Here is an 18,392-nt window from a genome sequence, read left to right on the forward strand (position 1 = left end):
CGGAGACTGACAGTGAAGAGAAGTAGGCAACCTTCTGGGCATGCCATGTGCAAGGGGTTAAGTAGCTGAGATCATCTGGCCTGCTCTTTGTCCATATAACCTTTACTTGGATCAACATGACAACAGCATCACAATTACATCTGCTTTATTTAGAGATGAGCAAAATTGTATGGGCTCTGAATAAGAGGCAGTTTTATTTTGCGTGAAGCTGTTATTAGTAGACATACTAGATTTCTTTTTCTTCGCCTATAGCTTATTAACACCACACTCCATTCTGTGTACATTAGCTCGAACTTAGTATGACAATTTCGCTTTTTTCAAGTTCCTATCATTACAATGATAGCATAATGTAGCCCTTATATTTTTAAAACTGCTTTCATTGTTACCTATTGTGAAGGTTTAACAACTTTTAATGTCATTTTCTTCTAGTCATTTTCTAATATAGTCCTGAAATAAATTTCTTATGTTCTGTTCACTCATTGCTTTTTGCTGCTTCAATGGGTTAAAGTGCCTATTACTGGTAAGTATATAGCATGGAATGGGGAAAACTGAAAATCCTGAATTGTTTTGAGTTGTATATAATTTAATATGATTGACTACTGCATGTCACTCATGTTATTAAGCAATGTACTGAGGCATTAATGCACTGAAATTAGCAACTTGTGTGACAGTTCAAGGAATCGGGTTTCTTACTAGGAGATTGCATTCCAGAAGGCATTAACAGGTTTTGCATTTTGGCAGAATTGAAGTAAATCCAACCCTTGGAGTGTCTGTTTTTTTTCCTGATGTTTTACTTCCTAATCTGCATCCTTTGCAAGAAAACTTGTAGACTGATTGCAAATAAATGAATGTGGGATCAGGTCAGGTATCCCCTGCTCATTTCTGTAGTTACATTCCAAAAATATTTCAATTGGAATTTTCATTTCTCTTTGTTGGTAATTTACAATATTTCACAGTAGGAATTGACTAAATGTGATCATTTCACCTAGTTTTAATGTTTGGTTTTGATAAAAGGATTAGTGTAATGTATGACATTGAAGGAGATTTCTATTTTTATGCACAGTAAAAATGGCAGCTAAAATCAACATACTCGGCAGTTTTATTTTTCTACTAAAAGATTTGAGTTAAAATAAGCACTCTGAACTGTTGATTCTTTTCCTCAGATAGAGCTGGTCTTCTGAAGCTGTGGCTGAATTGCTTCTGTGTTTTAGTTGGTTCTCGGTTTGCTGTTTGTTGGCTTTGGAAAAATTATGTGCTGATACCACATTGCTATTAAAATTTATTGTTTAAGGTGTAGAATTGCTGATGATACATATTAGCCATTAAAAAGTTATTTTGGATGATAGAGGCTGGAGTTCACAAGTACGTTAATGTCATAAAGTTCTGTAGTTCCAAATAAAATGCCCTTCAGACTTCTGTATTGCAGGATGAAGGACTGTGAACTTTTGTATGTGTTTGAAGTTAAATTCTTTTATGTATTTCCCAAGATCTATGTGCTGGAGAGTAAGTAGTTTACATTCACATAAATTAGACATATTTTTGAAGAAAGAGGCTAAAAGTATATTCTGATACATCTGGCAGCAGATATTGCCCCATGGGTACCTAATGTGTTGATTTATTTTGATCACAGATGAAAATCACAGTGCAACAGCAGAGTCCAGTCGCCTCCTGGATGTCCCCCGTTACCTGTGTGAAGGCACAGAGTCCCCCTACCAGACCGGGCAGCTGCACCCTGCCATCAGAGTGGCTGATCTACTGCAGCACATTAACCTGATGAAGACTTCTGACAGCTATGGATTTAAAGAGGAGTATGAGGTGAGATCTTTAGTGGTTTAACTTGCAAAACATTTTCCTAGCAAAAAACATTTTTGAAAGCTGCAGCCTTTAGTTTGCATTGCATTACAAAAGGATGCAGCTAAATGTCATAGGATTAAGTGAAAATAAAATAAAAATAAGCAGGATAAGATTCCTTGCTATGTAACCCAAAAGTGAAATAGTAATTGGAGAACAGTGGTTTGAGCTCCTACAGGTGCCTGGGAAAAACACTATGTGTTTTCTTGTGGATGTAAGGAGACGTGCCCTGCGGAATGCTTTTGACATATTGTAAGAATTTGCCACCCCTTCTCTGCTTCTTAGTTGAAATTCTGTAATTACTTATGTGAGTTTTCCTAGCCATCTTCAATGCAGATCTCCTAGATTAGGTTAAAGTGATTATTTAACCTGGCTGGTTTTGCCAGAAGCACAGACTGGAAGCACTCCTTTGATTTATTTAGGCATTTCAGTAGGGCAGTACTGGGGCTAAACTCAGCTGAGAAGCAGTAAAGAAGTTCTGAGGGTTGTGACTTCGTGAAGTCCTTATTAGACCTGCCTAATCATGCCCACTTGAAACTTTAATTTAAAAAGGGAAACTCAAAATTTGTAGCACTGGGGACAGTAGTTGAGTACAGATTCATTTCACTTCCGATTGCTAAACCTTTTTGTGATTCTTTGGGATTAGAACATCAGGCAGTGCACATGGTAAAGATGGGAATGATACTGCCAAGGTCGCATGCAATACAGCTAGGTTTAAAATGACTTTTCTCTGAGTAAGCAATCTCTTCTGACTCAGTTTTCAACCTTCTCTCCTTTCTGCAGCTGTCTCTACTGTAACATAAGAACTGGACTAAATAAATGTGTGGTTTTTAAAAGAATATTATTCTCTTTTCCTCTCTTTTACTTAAATACACTTCGTTACACTCTGCCTACCTTCAATGTCAAGGACTGCTTGGGGAGGGTTGTCCCTGATCCCATATCAGGTGTTGTCCTGCTTACTACTTTCTCTACTGCCATACGTGACATCTTTGCCCTGGCTTGTGCTTCTGCATGTGCATTAAAGTTTTGTTTCCATGGCTGCTGTGTACTTTCTGGAGTTAACTTGTCCAGCTCAGGATAAGAGAACATCTGGAAGGAGGGAATAGTATAGACTTGCAACAGCTGTAAAATATCTACAGGCTATGAAGAAAAATCCCAGGAGGAGAAAATTCTACATCTATCACTACTGAGAGATCAGGCTCTTAAGAAGAGATCAGAAATACTAAATAATTTTGCTATTGGCTAGAGGGAGGGACATGAGTAAAAACAACATGAACAATAAACACTGACAGGGGAGGCTTTCTGATGGCTCTGTAGAAAGAAGAGCCATTGCACAAAACTGTATGAGGAAGGTAATGTAATGTTGTTGTAAACAGCTACGTATTATGACATTCTGTAAGAAGGGTGATCAATCTACCTGTGTTTTCTCAACTTGCAGTGGTTCATTCGTAATAAGGGTGTCTGTGCATGTTTAGCCTTCCAGCAGAATTTGAGATCTGGAGTCCCTCAGTGACTTACCCATTGACCCATATCAGTCACAGGGAGGAAGAGCCTTCCTCCCTCTTTAGACTGCAGTGCCGTCTGGCTGACCAGAGCAGACAAGCAGAGCCAGCTTACTTTATGGTAGGGAAATTCTTTTAAACAGTTATTTTTGGAGGTAAATTAATGGTCGGAATGTTTTCTTTCGGAACGTTTTTATTTATAGAGTTTCTTTGAGGGGCAGTCAGCTTCTTGGGATGTCGCTAAGAAGGATCAAAACAGAGCAAAGAATCGCTATGGAAACATTATAGCATGTGAGTATCAGTGTGCATGGTTTTAGTGACAGACATATTCCTGTACTACTTGTTCCATGTTCTCTCCCGCTTAAAAAGTCCCTGGTGGAGTACCTGCTAAATATCCCAATCAGAGAAGGATGGCAGTGCCTTTTGGGGGACTTTTTTTTGTCCTTCACAGTTCAACTTACTTTCTCTTTGCCTCTCTCTTGTACAAGCTGTGGTAAGCATATAATAGTGACAAGCTAACACTCACTGGGGTGTTAATTCTGCAGTAGTTTTCTACAGTCATAATTGATTTCAGGTAATACTAACAGCTTCAAAACTTATCTGGTTTATGTTATTTGTTGTTGGTACGTCTGAATTGCAGTTGTTTAAAGCTGATTATTAAAAATAACGTGACTAAAATCAGAGAGTTCTGTCTCTTGTCTTTAGGCATAAAGTTTCAATAGTTTAGATTCATCATCTGGGATAATGCAATTTGTTATTGTTTTACAAAAGCGATTGAATGTACAGGAAAGAAGCTACTGGAGAGGCCCCTGAACTGGTAGGGTTATTTTCATCAAATCCAAAGCGTGTTGCTCATGGCTACTTTGTGACTTTCTTATTTTCTTTAAAATGTCAGTATGAACTTGGAACAGACTGGGGCTGAAAGTAAGGAAACAGTAATCATTATTTCTGGATTTCTAGATACCCATCAGTGGAGCTGGTTTTGAAAGGGACTTTGAGCAAGTAACCTGGGTTCTTTGTGTCCTTTTAATGCATGTAACACTGATGCATTTCAGCTACACTTAATTAAATTTAATGAATGCTTTACAAGTAATTGGAGATCACAGACAAAATGACTCTTAGTAGTTCTGTGTAAACACCTATGTTTAAGGGCTGAAAATTGTATTGTGCTTGCGTCAGCAGATTTTGGTTTTCTAGAGGACTTACCATAATATTTTAGTTTAAAATCACACTTCAAAAAGGCACCATAACCACTTGGTTTTTACAGATGACCACTCCAGGGTGATTTTGCAACCTGTTGAAGATGATCCATCTTCAGATTACATTAATGCCAACTACATAGATGTGAGTGGATTGCACAGCTTTCTCTCTCTCAATCTACTACCTTCTCTATGTGAAAATTTTGCATGTTATGACTACAAATTTATTGAAAGCTTTCTTTTATTAAGAACAAAATGTACACTTTCCTTGTTCTACATCCTAGTACTCACTGACATTGTTGTGCTTTCTTTCACATCTGACTTTGGTTTGGGCTGTAGATTTGGCTGTACAGGGATGTAAGTACCACTATATGTGAATAACGACATCCTATTGTAAATAATTAATATAGATATTGTTATTAATTAGTTTGCTCTTCTATTTTTGTCGTAAGATAACTGTGCATGACTCATCTAATTTATATCATTTCTTTAAAAAATTTCCTTTGGTGTGAATATGTTTCGTACATGTTTTGAAAAGTTAATTTAGACTTGTAATGTAGCACTGAATATTGTTTGATAACTTGGGTGAATTTGTCTGTTAAAAAAAACTTAGTGTACGCTTCTTTTTTTTTCTTTTTTTTTTTCTTTTCAGTGATGATGATAATGATTTCACCCACTAGCTTTTATTTTCTCCTTTCCATTTATATGTGAGAAAATGGATAGTGTACTGTTCTGTAGTCATTTGAATATGTGCCTGTGAAATAGTTGTAATATCTGTTTGGCAAACAGGGAGAGATTTTTGGTTTTTGTTAGCTTGTTTGGTTTTAACAACAATATAGATAAAATGAATATTTAGCTGATATTTTTGGTAAAGTGCTAATTTAGATATTACAAAGTATATACACAAACATACATATAGATACATACATTTTAAGGTAGTAGAAATTTCTTCACCTGCAGAAAAAAAGACCTAGGATTGAAATTCCATACTTTGATTAAAATATAAATTAAAAAAAAAAACTGTTATGAATAGGAAATTTGAACAATTTCTGCCATGTGTTCTGATTAACAAAATAAAACTTTTAACACATGAGGAATGAAAGAGTTGTAGTATTCATAGCAATTCAAATGATACTCAAATGGCTATTAAAAGCATTTCTAAAATACATGGGTTTGATTTCTTTGTAATTGCATATTACTCGTTTTTCCTGTCCTATGTTAGTCGATGAGTTGTTTAAAACTCTCTAAGCTTCCATGGATGAAAAGATTTAGCTCCAGGTATATCACTGTCTTTTTATTTTTCATACTTTTATATGGCAATCTCTCTGAAGTGTTAGGCCTGTGATGTTTTGCCTGGGGCTTTAAACAAGAAAATTCTCCCAATTTTTTAGTAATTCCAGTTCCTTTAGGACATTGTTTTTCTTATTTAGAAGAAAATAAGATCTCATTATAACCAGACAGGGAGGCTACAAGTTAAAACTAGTATTCTGCAATTTTAAAGTGACACTTTTGCCTTCTTCTGGAAAGAATTACCAAATGTTAAAAAGGGTAGCACAGGTTGCACTTTAATAATTTGAAACTGGAGCTTGATCTTACGGAGAATTTTTTTTTTCCATACATTGATGCATGTCCTCACGTGAAGTCAAGAGTAGGATGTTCAGAAGTCATTTCATAAGCCCTAAAGGAAAGTGTTTTCAATCTAGACAAGATAATGAAGCAATCCATAGGAAGGAATATAAACTCACTTAATAAACCCATAACCTAGCAAATACTAGGAGGAAAGGAGTTACCCCTTTCCTTGCATATAGTGAAATTTTGTATTGTGTTCTCACCAGTAATGCATATTTCCTTCACCTTTGTAAATAATGTTGCTGGCACTGATCAAAATATAGTCTCGTTGACTTCCTCAAGAGCAGAATCTGTTTTTCTTGTAGTTTTTATGCTGACAATTGCTGTTTAATGCCATGCAGTATAGCTAGTATTGGAATATACCCGGCTAAATGGAAAAGCTTGGTTATTGTGCAAAGTTGTATATCTATCTTTGTATGTAAATATATATATATGTATGTGTATATACTCGTGCGTATCATGTCTAGTTCACTACATGCACACTTTGTGTAGTAGTGTAAAATATTCTGCAGCTAATTCCCCTGCAGTACAACCTTGATTCTATGCACACACCACTCTGTCCAGCGCTGTCCAGCGCTGGCATGGGGAATATCTTATTTATGGATTGAGTACATACCTCTTTGTGCCTTACAGTAACTCTATGAGAAGGCAAAATTATGTTTTTATGATTTTTGGTTTTGGTTTGTTTTGTATTTTTTTAATATTGAAAGAGTTGTGTACACCAATCAAATATTGAGATAATCTGATGGCAAAGACAATTTTTACTAAATTTTAAATAAATGCCTCATTGTATTCAGCTGGGGAGATAATGTCAAGAGAGGACTAGTTTTTAGGCCCAATGTCTATTCAAGTCAGATGTTATTTCCATTTTGTCTGTTGTCATTCAAACCTTATCAGCATTAACAGTTTTTTTAGGGTTTGAGCTTCATGCTGCTCTTAAATATTGGTTTATTCTGAAAAGGTTGTCTAGACATAAAAATTCTGTAGTACATCATGCTTTTATTTTCTCCTCCCTGATACTAATGTGGTACTCAAACCTAACTGTATTATTCTTTCAGGGATATCAGAGACCAAGTCACTACATTGCAACCCAAGGTAAGAATCTGTCAGCATTTATCAAACCTAATAAATGTTCACTGCAATATCCAGCAGCATTTTTCTAAAATGAAAGGAGATTAAAATAAAGTACATCAAATATTGTGAGTTGTTGTCTTGTGTTATGGTAAATTAACATAGCACGTTTAGGTGGAATGTGAATAAATGCAAAAATTGCTCTTATTTGTCATGTTAATTAGATATTGAGCAATTCTTTCAGTGATAAATTCAGCTGATAAAGTCACTAGCTACTACCATGATTTCCAATTATGAAGATGAATAGAGAGGGGAAGTATGTGGACAGAGAATGGTTTCAACCTGTCTTAAGGCATTTTTTTCCCCCACATTACAATGTTTTATTTTACTGTTATGGATTTAGTCCAGGATGGAGATGGTAAAGATAAGTTAAGCACTATCTCAGCAAATTGGGTAGGGAAAGCCCCAAGATGGACAAAGCATCTCTGTAGAAAGAAATGAGGAAAATCGTTATAGTATAACATGCTGCTAAATAAAAAGGGGAGTAAGAGGAAAAAATTGAATTTCTATGGAGATTATTCATTTTGTATTTCTGATAAAACTCCTCACAGTGAGGAAAAATGAATAGATTAGGCTAAGATTGCAATGAAATGCCAGGAGCTATGAATTAAAATAAAAATAATTAGATTTAGAAGTGTCATTATTTCATCTGGGAGTATAATCAGATAGCTGGCTGGAAATATCTTGTTATTACTGCCCTTGGTTGATTGTAGGTCCACACGAAAAGGGGAAAACTAAATGCTTGTTTTAAAGCAGGATGCGTACATTTCTGTCCACACTTTTTTATTTATGTGTAAGTGGTACTTAAGCTGGTATCTCTATGGTTAAGTCTACATTTGTATTTTATTTTTGTTTTACTATGTAAATTGTAGCACACTGTATTGTGTAGAGGACACAAAAATTTTCTGCTGCTTTAGTGTGCGCATTGTTTTAGCTTCAGCTGGGATGGAATTGGTTTTCTTCAAGGTGTCTGGTATGACACTATGTTTTGGATTTAGGAGAACAATACAGTGGTAACACGCTGATGTTTCTATTTGCTGCAAAGCAGTGTGGTACAGAGCCAAGGCCATTTCAGCTTCTCAGCTTCTACTAGCAAAGTGCTGAGGGGAGCCCAGGGAGCTGGGAGGGGACAGAATCAGGACAACTGACTCAAACTGGCCAAAGGGATATTCCGTATTATGTTCCATATCTTATGACATTGTGCAAAAAGAGCTTTGAAAGGAGTGGGCATTCATTTCCCTCCCTTCTGCTGTTCATGGGGCTTGGTGGGCATCAGTCAGGGGCTGGTGAGCAATTGCTTTGTGCATCACAATTTGTATAAATTTATATATATATATATATAGACACAACTATTATCCTTTTCCTTTTCTTTATCTTAATAAGTAGTTTTATCTCAACCTTGAAGTTCTACTTCATAGTGTGTGTGTTTGTTTTTTTTTAATTTTCTCCCCATCCCACTGGGAAGGGGGGGAGTAAGTGAACAACTGCGTGCTTCTGAGCCACCTGCTGGGTTAAACCACAGCACACATGAAGGATCAAGTTTGGTGCATGTCATGCACAGCAGTGCTACAGTACTGCTGCACTGTCGTAGGGTGCTGTATCTGAGATAGGTGTAAACAGGGCAAAAGCCACTGTCCCTCAACCAAATGCATCTGATCTCTGCAGCAGAGCAGGAGGCAAAACTTAAATAAGTGTTCCTTGCTTTCTTCTCAGAAGTGTACTTAAATAAGTTTAAATGCCCTCTGTGCTTCAGCATCTGCTCATGGCTGCTCACTTTGCTGGCACTGAGATGGCAGTGAATGCAGCCTGTGCTACTGCTGGTATTACCAGCACCTTGGTGAACATCCAAAGAAACTCACACTCAACATGTTATTTAAAAAATGTAAAGTAAACCCATTGTAGATTTAGTCACGTGTTGTTGTGTCCTTGTAGTTTTCAAGCCACTTCCAGTGATTCATTTATTTTATGTGGTAATTCAGTTAAACTGAGAAAACTGAACACTGGTTAGCAATAACAATGTAGGCCGGAAACTGCTGTGAAGGTGTGATGATGTGGTTTCAAGAAGCTTTCATCTTTGAGCAAGTGCATTCATGCATGCCAGCTCTGTAAAGAAGTGGATTTTATTTTTAGCATTCACTTTGTCTGTTATTTTGCTGCATGGTGTCACCTGGCATTTTTCTTACAGGTCCAGTTCATGAGACTGTGTATGATTTTTGGAGAATGATATGGCAGGAGCAATCAGCTTGTGTTGTGATGGTCACAAACTTAGTGGAAGTTGGAAGAGTAAGTTTTTGTTTCTTTTGATACTGCAGACCTAAAAAAAACCTGCTGACAAAACATGCCACTAGCAGAATGTAGGCAAGTCTTGTGAAGGAGAGAAAAGGGGAGAATTGACAGTCCACACATCATTGCAGATTACAGTATTGTGTGAGAACAAAGCTAACTGATGCTATGTTGTTTTTGTTGAGTGAACAATCATCTGAAGACAAAATTCATTTTTGCAGATTTGGTAACTGAAATGAGCACAGTAAGTGGAGTAGTGAGTGTCTGTACTTCTATATCAATGACTAAAAAGCAGCAAATTATTTACAGTATATCAGTAACATATCCCTCAGGGAATAATATATCTGGGATTACTTGCAACAGTTTGATTACTGGTATGAAAGGCATCCCAGTTTAACATAAGTGGAAATGTATCCCATAGTTCCGCACTAAAATTTTAAAAAGGCTAATTTAGAAATGAACTTGGTATGTACCTATATAAAGCAGCATAAACTCCCTGTAACTAGTACTTGACCTGACAGAAAAACCATTCGCTGTGACAAGTCACATGAGTGTGTGGTCATTTTAGAAAAGTATGGTATAATATAGTACATGCAGTAACATATCTTCAAGGTTTTATTTTTCTTGGATGTAAAGTGTTTCTTCATTTTATATTTAGGTCAAGTGTTACAAATATTGGCCTGACGACACAGAAGTTTATGGTGACTTCAAGGTGACTTGTGTAGAGATGGAGCCCCTGGCAGAGTATGTGGTCAGGACCTTCACTCTTGGAAGGGTGAGCACATTTTGAACTCAGAAAAATACTATTCCCTGATGGCAAGAAATAAGTTGGTTACTGAGCTTCCATGTGTTCAGGTGGGATACCAAATCCCTCTGTTTGGTTAAGCCCTCAGCATAGGCAGCCATAGCACACTGCATCAGGTCTTTTCACTCATGTCACTCTGGGTTTTCGTTTCCCCAGAAATGTTGACTGCTACCATCCCCTCTCTTACATTCACCTTTTCTCTGTAGCCAGACTTCTGAGCTGAGCTCAAGCACTCTGTTAGGAATCATGCCAGTCATTCATCTCCTTTCGCTCTGCCCTGAATGCAGCTGACCCAATCTCACTTAATCAAACAACAAACTCTGTGAATGCAAGATATATGATACAGATGTAGTCCTCTGATACATTATACTTGCCTGTAGATGTTGAGAACTTACTGTCAATGAGCAGAAGTTCTGAAAATTGATGCAAATTGCATCTAAGTATAGAAAAACTAACTAATGAGGCAAAACTAGCATACTATACTAGCAAAAGAAGGAATGATGAACTTCAAAATGGAAATTAAAATACAATAACTTCTTTACATCTCATATGTTCTTTGCTTTAAATAATTGGCAAAATGATGAAAATGGCATGTAGGTTCTATCACTGATGCCATTATTTCAGTCAAAGGATATCTTGTCTGTGAAATACTTTGAGATTCATAACCTTTTTTTTTTTTTTTTTTCCTTTTACAGAGAGGCTACAATGAAATCCGTGAAGTCAAACAGTTTCATTTCACTGGCTGGCCTGATCATGGAGTTCCTTACAATGCAACAGGCCTGCTTTCATTTATACGAAGAGTCAAATTATCTAATCCTCCTAGTGCAGGACCTATTGTCGTCCACTGCAGGTGTGTGCAGATGTGGTAGATTGATTTTTTCCACAGCTGCATATGTGAGCATTTATAACAGTTTCTTGTGAAGCGTTCATCATTTTGAAGTGTTTTGGGTTTTGTTTTTCTCCTTTTGAATTACCTGATTCACACTGCAGTAGGATTTGGTTGTCTACAGCAACATTTGAAAATAGCTAAATTCTAATACTGCTTTCCTAACTGGAATGGCCAAAGATTTGCTTTTTTCTGCAAGAACTGCACCAGCTAAAGTAAAGTATTCCTGGCTACCATTAGGTAACCTACTGTCTAATCTTGTGACAGCATTCAAGAAGTGTAGATACAGCTGCTTTGACAATCTAGCATTGCACATAGTGTTTGAACAGATTATTAGTTTAATCTATGTAAACAAGTAGATGAATGAAGATAGAATGAGGTTAGTGGCAACAAGTACAGGCTGTTGTTTCCTGTGCAAGTTTTGCAAGGGTTGTATTGTTAAGACACAGTCCTTTGACGATTTCCTTTCAGCTTGTCAAATGCTTAATTACATACTACAGATAAAGTTACTAACTCTTTACAGATTTTAAAATTTTAAAATTCTCTATGCAATAATTGTCCTTAGCTTTATATAAAAATGAAATAATTAAAGTAAGAGTCTGTGGGACACTGTGCTGCCTAAACCAGTTTAGTGTGTGGCAGATAAAATGAACACTTTAATTTCTGTAATGTAAGGTATCGCTTAGAAATCATCCCTAATCTTTTATTAAATAAAGACAAGATCTGCCATATTTTGAAGTGCATGAGCTTAATCATCTTCCAAATTTAATTTCAAGTAACTTCTGTTTTACTCTTTGTATTGATTTAGGTGATAAAAGAGAAAAACAGATGCTTTTTGCTATTACTTGGTTAATCAAATCTGATGAAAAAATGGTTGTTTGGAGCACACCAAAAGTTTTAAAAGACATTATGAAGGAGAGAAAAGAAATATTAGGTAGTGATTGTGATGAAAAAAGAACTGAATGGTTTTATAAAAAATGCTCACAGCAGTGAGCTTATAAATTTTGTAGGTGTTTTCATGGAACTATTTCTAACAGTATTTACTGCTTCTCTTCAGTGCTGGTGCTGGACGCACAGGTTGTTACATTGTGATTGATATCATGTTAGATATGGCAGAAAGAGAAGGCGTTGTGGATATCTACAACTGTGTCAAAGCATTACGGTCCCGCCGCATCAACATGGTACAGACAGAGGTACAGTAGTTTTACATCAAAGCACCTGATGCTTTCTGAAATATGCCTGGTTAGAATTTCGCTGTTAGTAGCCAAAGAGCAGACAGTGGATCTGCTGGGGGGTTGTTGTCTCCATTCGGAGGCGCTGCTGTGTGCCAAGGTCATGCAACAAACCTGTCAGCTCTTTCTGTCATCATACAAGTGAGTACTTGCCTGACTTTGTAACAAAGGGAAAGCCAGAAAAATAATGGGAAGAAAATTCTTCCTATTGAGACACTTGATTTTACAACCGGCCTAGCTACCAGGCAGTTGGTGTACTAGCTTGCACACACACACAAGGAGAACACAGCATGCCAAATAATTGCTAATCACAGGTAGTGCTTGAAGCAATTTACACTTTCAGCTAGTACTGTAAGAAAAGCTATTTTTGAAAAATAAAATGAATAAGGACAGCAAGTCACTGGCATATATACAGAAACTCACAAGCACCACTAGAAAAATGACCCCCTCAAATAATTTGCTGTATGACCCCCTCAAATCATTTGCCGTGTCTGTGCTTTTAAGTTTTACTAACTTAAAATTGGTTCCCAATGATGACAAGAGTGTTTGTACTAAAGCAGTATTTAATGGATTGATGGACAATACCTTGATTGAGTTTTACAGCGTACAGATCTATTTTTCTGAAGAGAAGGAAAGATTGGTTGTTTTTAAATGACAATAATTCTTGTTTCTTTGTGTAATTTGGTAGGAGCAGTACATCTTTATTCATGATGCCATTCTAGAAGCTTGCCTGTGTGGGGAAACTGCCATTCCTGTCTGCGAATTCAAAGCTGCTTATTTTGATATGATTAGAATAGACTCTCAGACAAACTCTTCACATCTCAAAGATGAGTTTCAGGTATTCACAGCTTTTACTAACTCTTCACATGTCAACTTTTTTTTTTTTCTTGCCTGTAGATACATTTAATTTATTTTAAGGGAAGGAGTTTTCGTATCATATGTATAGCATTTTATCTCTTACTTGTATTCCACAAAATAAAGCATCCATGTTTACATGCTTTGCAGAGTTGCTTTAAATGTGAAATACCACTCTTTGAATAACATTTCAGTAAGTATCTGTCTGGAATAAAGAGCACTGGCTGAGAACCAGAGAGAGTTTCAGCTTGCATTTGCATAGTGAAGGTGTAGCTCTTTAGGACTCCAAAGGATCCTCTTTGCTTTATTCCTCTCAGAGGGGATGATGTCTGGTGGAAGCTATTCAGTGATACTTGGAGCACCTTTTACACCTGTGTTTTAATGCCCTCAAAAAGCCTTAGTATGTTTATCATACAGATAGGAGCTCTTATTTGAAATGTATTTTTACTCTCATCAAAACAGATAGGATTTGTTTGTTTATTTGCTAAATTGTTTGCTAATGCTTTATGTTTTCTCACATTGCAATATTTTAAATTAATAACTTAGTGAATCTTGAGAATGTTGTCTGTAAGGCCGATGTATTAAAGCAAGTCTCCTCTCTCCCTTAGACCCTGAATTCCGTTACCCCTCGCTTGCAAGCCGAGGACTGCAGCATAGCTTGCTTGCCAAGGAACCACGACAAGAACCGCTTCATGGATATGCTGCCACCTGACAGATGTCTGCCCTTCTTAATTACTATTGATGGGGAGAGCAGCAACTACATCAATGCAGCTCTTATGGATGTGAGAGACTGCCTTCTTTGTCTACGTACTGTGCCATGGAAAGCTGTGTAATAGGAGAGAGAACACTTACTAGTTTAAGAGTAATTCTTTCTTAGCATAGTGCCCAGTAAAACAGTCTTAACAAAGAAAGGTGGCAAATGGGTAGGAAACCCCACCAGCTTGTGCTGCTGGTTCAGGTTTGGTATCTTTGGTCTTTTACATCCTTATGAATTTCCATTGGAAAGCTCTTCATTTCAACACCATTAGATAAAGGTTTGTTTCCAGACCTCAAAATCACAGAAGGATCTCAAAAATCTTATTCTTATCTGGAAGTAAATATTACCAACCTAAGGATGAGGTTACTATCTGTTTTAGGAGAAAATCTATGTGTGTTGAAGTAGAAGAGACAGGGGGAGAGGAAGCAAAATGTTTCTTTGGTATGCTTGGGGGATAAGGTGGTTTTGTTGTTGTTGTTTGTATTTTGACTTGTAGCTCTCATTTAAAGATTTTTAATCTTTGAAGTTTGAGTGGCAGACGTACTCTCAGGGGAAAAAGGTGAAGTGATGGAAAGAATGGAGGTGAACCTACTTATAAATGTCTTGTTGATAAAGAGGCTCATCACACGCGCTGTCAGATACCTGCCTGTGCCTTCCATTAACACTGCCAAAGTTAGGCCTCTAAAGCCTCTTTTTTACTGTAAATACTTCAATAAGTGACCTGATTTTCCAAGCATCTCACTTTCCTCAAAAATATATTACTGTCAGAAACTGCAGTGTCAAGAATAGATTCTGGAATAAAATGGTAAATAGCATCAAAAGTCATCAGGACTGAATGGTATTTGTCCCAAAGCTCTGCCTGAGCTAGTGCAGGAAATGTTTGAACTGCTAGCAAAATACAGTTCCTAATCTCACAATTAGCTATTGTGCCAGAAAAATAGAGTAGCATGTGTGAGACTAATTCATTAGAGAGTCATAGAAGCTGAATGGATGAATTAGAGTAGTGAGTAGAATTTTGGTAGCAACCGAAATTGTTTGGAATTGCAGTTAAAATTACATGAAGCACCTGGAGAAAATTGATGTGACGGAGACCAACCGGCACATCTATGTGGAGGAGTGTTTGGGGAGAAAGGGAAACAATGGAGACCAAAGGCAGTATGGCAGAAGGAACCTCAGTGTGTAACAGTGTGGCAGGCAGAGACAGAAAGGAAGCAGTGTGTTAATGGAGGCAAGTATGTATAGACTGAAATGATAGTAATAAAGGGAAAAAAAGCAGCAGAAAACATTATATTACGAAGAAGACATGTAACAAGGCTGTAAGTACAGAGTGAAAAATTTGGGTAATGAAAGGGGGGTTTTTTTTTGCTCTTTTTTGTGTGTGTGTGTGTGTGATTTTTTTAGTACTGATTTAGTCAGAGAAGGGAACCTCATTGCCAGGAAAAGAGAGTTTCAGTAGCAAAACAGAAATAGAAACTTTCTTCTTTCCACAGTGCATTTGTTCCTGTGTTCCCACAAAAAGGTGTCTGCTTCACAGTGTGACAGCAGATACCCTGCCTGCTCTTTTTGAAAGTCTGATCATCTTAATCTCAGTATGTTCTCTTTGTCTCAGGAGATACCAGAAATGATGGGAAAAGGGCTAGGAAAGCATCAGCTAATACATGTTTCATTTCTTAAAAATATAAGGGAAGAATTGACAGCTGATGTTCCTCTTTGCTGCCTGGGTAGATGGAGGAAACAGGACACAGGCTGCACCCCAGTATGCTTCACACAGTGGGAAAAGATAACAAACAATAGGAAAAAAACTGTCCTCTCCCTTATTTTGTTGTCAAATAAGTACTGATGCTAGAGGTATTGATTTGTTATCTTCACAATTTACAGTAAATAGAAAGGAAAAAAAAAAAAACAGAAAAAAAACAGTATTTTTCCTTCCTGGACTCAAACTGTGCTCTCTGAGAACAGGTTAATACGTTGCATATGAAGTTCCTTCATGCCAGTCTGCAAGCAAGTGAAGTGTTGTAGCTGGCCTGCCAGGTCTCTCTGCTAGGCTAATGTAATCTACTTGTTTCAGTAAAAAGCATCCAAAGTGCTTTTGTACTAGCACACGTGCTAAGCACTTAGTGGGGGGATCCCGGCACTGTGAACAGAAGTCCCAGAATTTTGACTTCAAACTTGACACTTAGGTTCCCATATGCCCAACAGGGGTGTCACCTCCTTACTCTTTTTCTCAGATGAAGCTGTCAGTGCTTCCTTGCCAATTCCCTTGTTGCAGAACTCTGCCATGCATAGTTGCAGATTGTCTGCATAAAACCTCCATTCTTTCCTCTTCTGATTGCTGGTAGTAAGTCACATGCTAAAGAGGCTTAACCCGTCTGCTGTTGTATTTGAGGGAACTTATGCTGGGCCGGAAAGCCCTGTGTACTCGTGCATAATGCAGCAAGCAGAAAACAGAATCTTCTGTCCTGACAGAAAATAGTATTTTGCTGTTTATCCTCTGCTTTGTGATGGAAATCAGCCCCACTAATTCTGATGACCAGGACTGAAGTCTAGTAAAAGTTACCATCAGCTTGGGATTGCATCTCAGTCTACTGTGAGGGATGAGCTTTGTCTGCAGGTCAGCTACAGAGCTTCCATGTGGCCTGGTGTGTGCAGGGTGACTAGCTGGGACCTTTACACTTCTCTGTGCAGAATGGATGCGGGTTGTCTGCTGAGTCTCCCTGGCACAGTGCCCAGAATGCCATGGCCCCAAGCCTCAGCCTCCGAGCAGAGGCCTCCAGAGCCACTGCTGTGCCATCTGCACATTTGAACTGTGATATGCAGCCCATCACCAGAGGTCGCAGACCTGAGCGCAGCAGTTTCCTTGTTCTTACTTGATGTAGTGATGTATTTTCTAACATCAGCTTCAGTGAAATCTGCCGTAATAGATGTTATAGCTTTGTTCTATTTATATTTTATTTTTGTTGTGGAGTTTGAGTGGAAGTTAAGAAGTACTTCCTCTACCAATGCTAATAAATTTGTTTGCCTTTGCAGAGCTACAGGCAGCCAGCAGCCTTTATTGTCACGCAACATCCTTTACCAAACACTGTGAAAGATTTCTGGAGATTAGTGTATGACTACGGCTGTACTTCTCTTGTGATGTTAAATGAGGTCGACTTAGCACAGGTTAGTTTGGGGCTTGAGTTTTCCACGTACTGTCACATGCTTTAATATCTCTGCACCCACTGCATGATCAGAATGTTGAGCAGTGCCACTGTTTTACAGTTATTCTATTGCTCTTCTTTACAGTAACTAATTAATACAAGTAAAGGCCAGGTGTGGTGTCTGCAGTGGTGCAAGACAATGCTCTCATTGTAACTTAACATTTAACTGTACCCATTTTACTCTGGCACAGGGCTGCCCACAATACTGGCCCGAAGAAGGAATACTGCGGTATGGTCCCATTCAAGTGGAATGCGTGTCTTGTTCAATGGACTGCGACGTAATAAACCGAATTTTCAGGATATGCAATCTAACAAGAGTAAGCATTATCATAACAATATGTAGCAGTTTTTAACACTCTCTAGGCTATTCTGGCTTTTAATTTTGAACAGTAGTAAAATATTAATGTTCTTAGGACATCACCCAGAAAAATTAAAGTATCAAAATCTAATGCTAGCTTCCAGGGCTTTACTACAGCTAACCACTAGGTAGAGAGAACAGTGAGGTGAGTGACTGTTCTATAATATTCTCCATGATAAGCAAAAGTTGTATGAGAAGGATTCTGTTTATTCAGTGTATGGAGAAAGAAATATCCATGTAAAAAGCATGTAGTGACAGGCATTTTCTTTTCAACTTCCATGAGATATTTTCCATCCTATGTCAGGAACTGCAGCATTCAAAGTGGTTATGCAGCCAGCACCTTCTCAGTTTGTGGTCCAAGAACTACACATCCTATAAATTGGGGTGTGAAAAAACTCTGAAAGTTCCTCTGAAGCACTCTGCACGACTGTACCTTGACCTACCTTTGTCACCTTTTCTTGACTTCAGAACCAATGCCAGTCTTGCAATCTTGTCAGCTCTTTCACACGTTGCATTGTCTTGTCTCTTTGCTGTTCTAAACTGTTTCACACTGTCACAGCATCTTTTCAAGCCCTGTTTGCAACACAGTGTCTCTTCCTCTTCACCTCTATAAATCACCTATCTATGTTGCCTACAGGTAAAGAGGTACAGATGCATCTGTGCAGTTAACCAGCAGCCCCTGATTGATGTACTGTATCATTCATGTA

The 18,392-nt window shown here is 37.7% G+C and overlaps 1 protein-coding gene across 10 annotated transcripts in view; it reads left to right on the forward strand.

The window, feature by feature from the left end:
- Positions 1-18,392, forward strand: part of PTPRK (protein tyrosine phosphatase, receptor type K) — a 391,069-nt gene that overhangs the window by 365,409 nt on the left and 7,268 nt on the right. For 4 of the 10 annotated variants that reach the window (XM_015284457.4, XM_025149393.3, XM_040697912.2 and 1 more), the window contains exons 17-30: positions 509-520; positions 1,631-1,815; positions 3,557-3,644; positions 4,621-4,697; positions 4,892-4,909; positions 7,240-7,276; positions 9,498-9,595; positions 10,254-10,370; positions 11,096-11,250; positions 12,344-12,479; positions 13,207-13,356; positions 13,982-14,155; positions 17,158-17,289; positions 17,519-17,644. In XM_015284457.4, the coding sequence (XP_015139943.2) occupies positions 509-520; positions 1,631-1,815; positions 3,557-3,644; positions 4,621-4,697; positions 4,892-4,909; positions 7,240-7,276; positions 9,498-9,595; positions 10,254-10,370; positions 11,096-11,250; positions 12,344-12,479; positions 13,207-13,356; positions 13,982-14,155; positions 17,158-17,289; positions 17,519-17,644 (1,505 nt within the window). The remainder of the gene's footprint in view (positions 1-508; positions 521-1,630; positions 1,816-3,556; positions 3,645-4,620; positions 4,698-4,891; positions 4,910-7,239; positions 7,277-9,497; positions 9,596-10,253; positions 10,371-11,095; positions 11,251-12,343; positions 12,480-13,206; positions 13,357-13,981; positions 14,156-17,157; positions 17,290-17,518; positions 17,645-18,392) is intronic. The other 6 variants (XM_040697915.2, XM_025149397.3, XM_025149398.3 and 3 more) reach the window with 3 other exon arrangements.

The sequence above is a fragment of the Gallus gallus genome, chromosome 3 (genome assembly GCF_016699485.2).
Source record: "Gallus gallus isolate bGalGal1 chromosome 3, bGalGal1.mat.broiler.GRCg7b, whole genome shotgun sequence".
Lineage (NCBI taxonomy): Eukaryota > Metazoa > Chordata > Aves > Galliformes > Phasianidae > Gallus > Gallus gallus.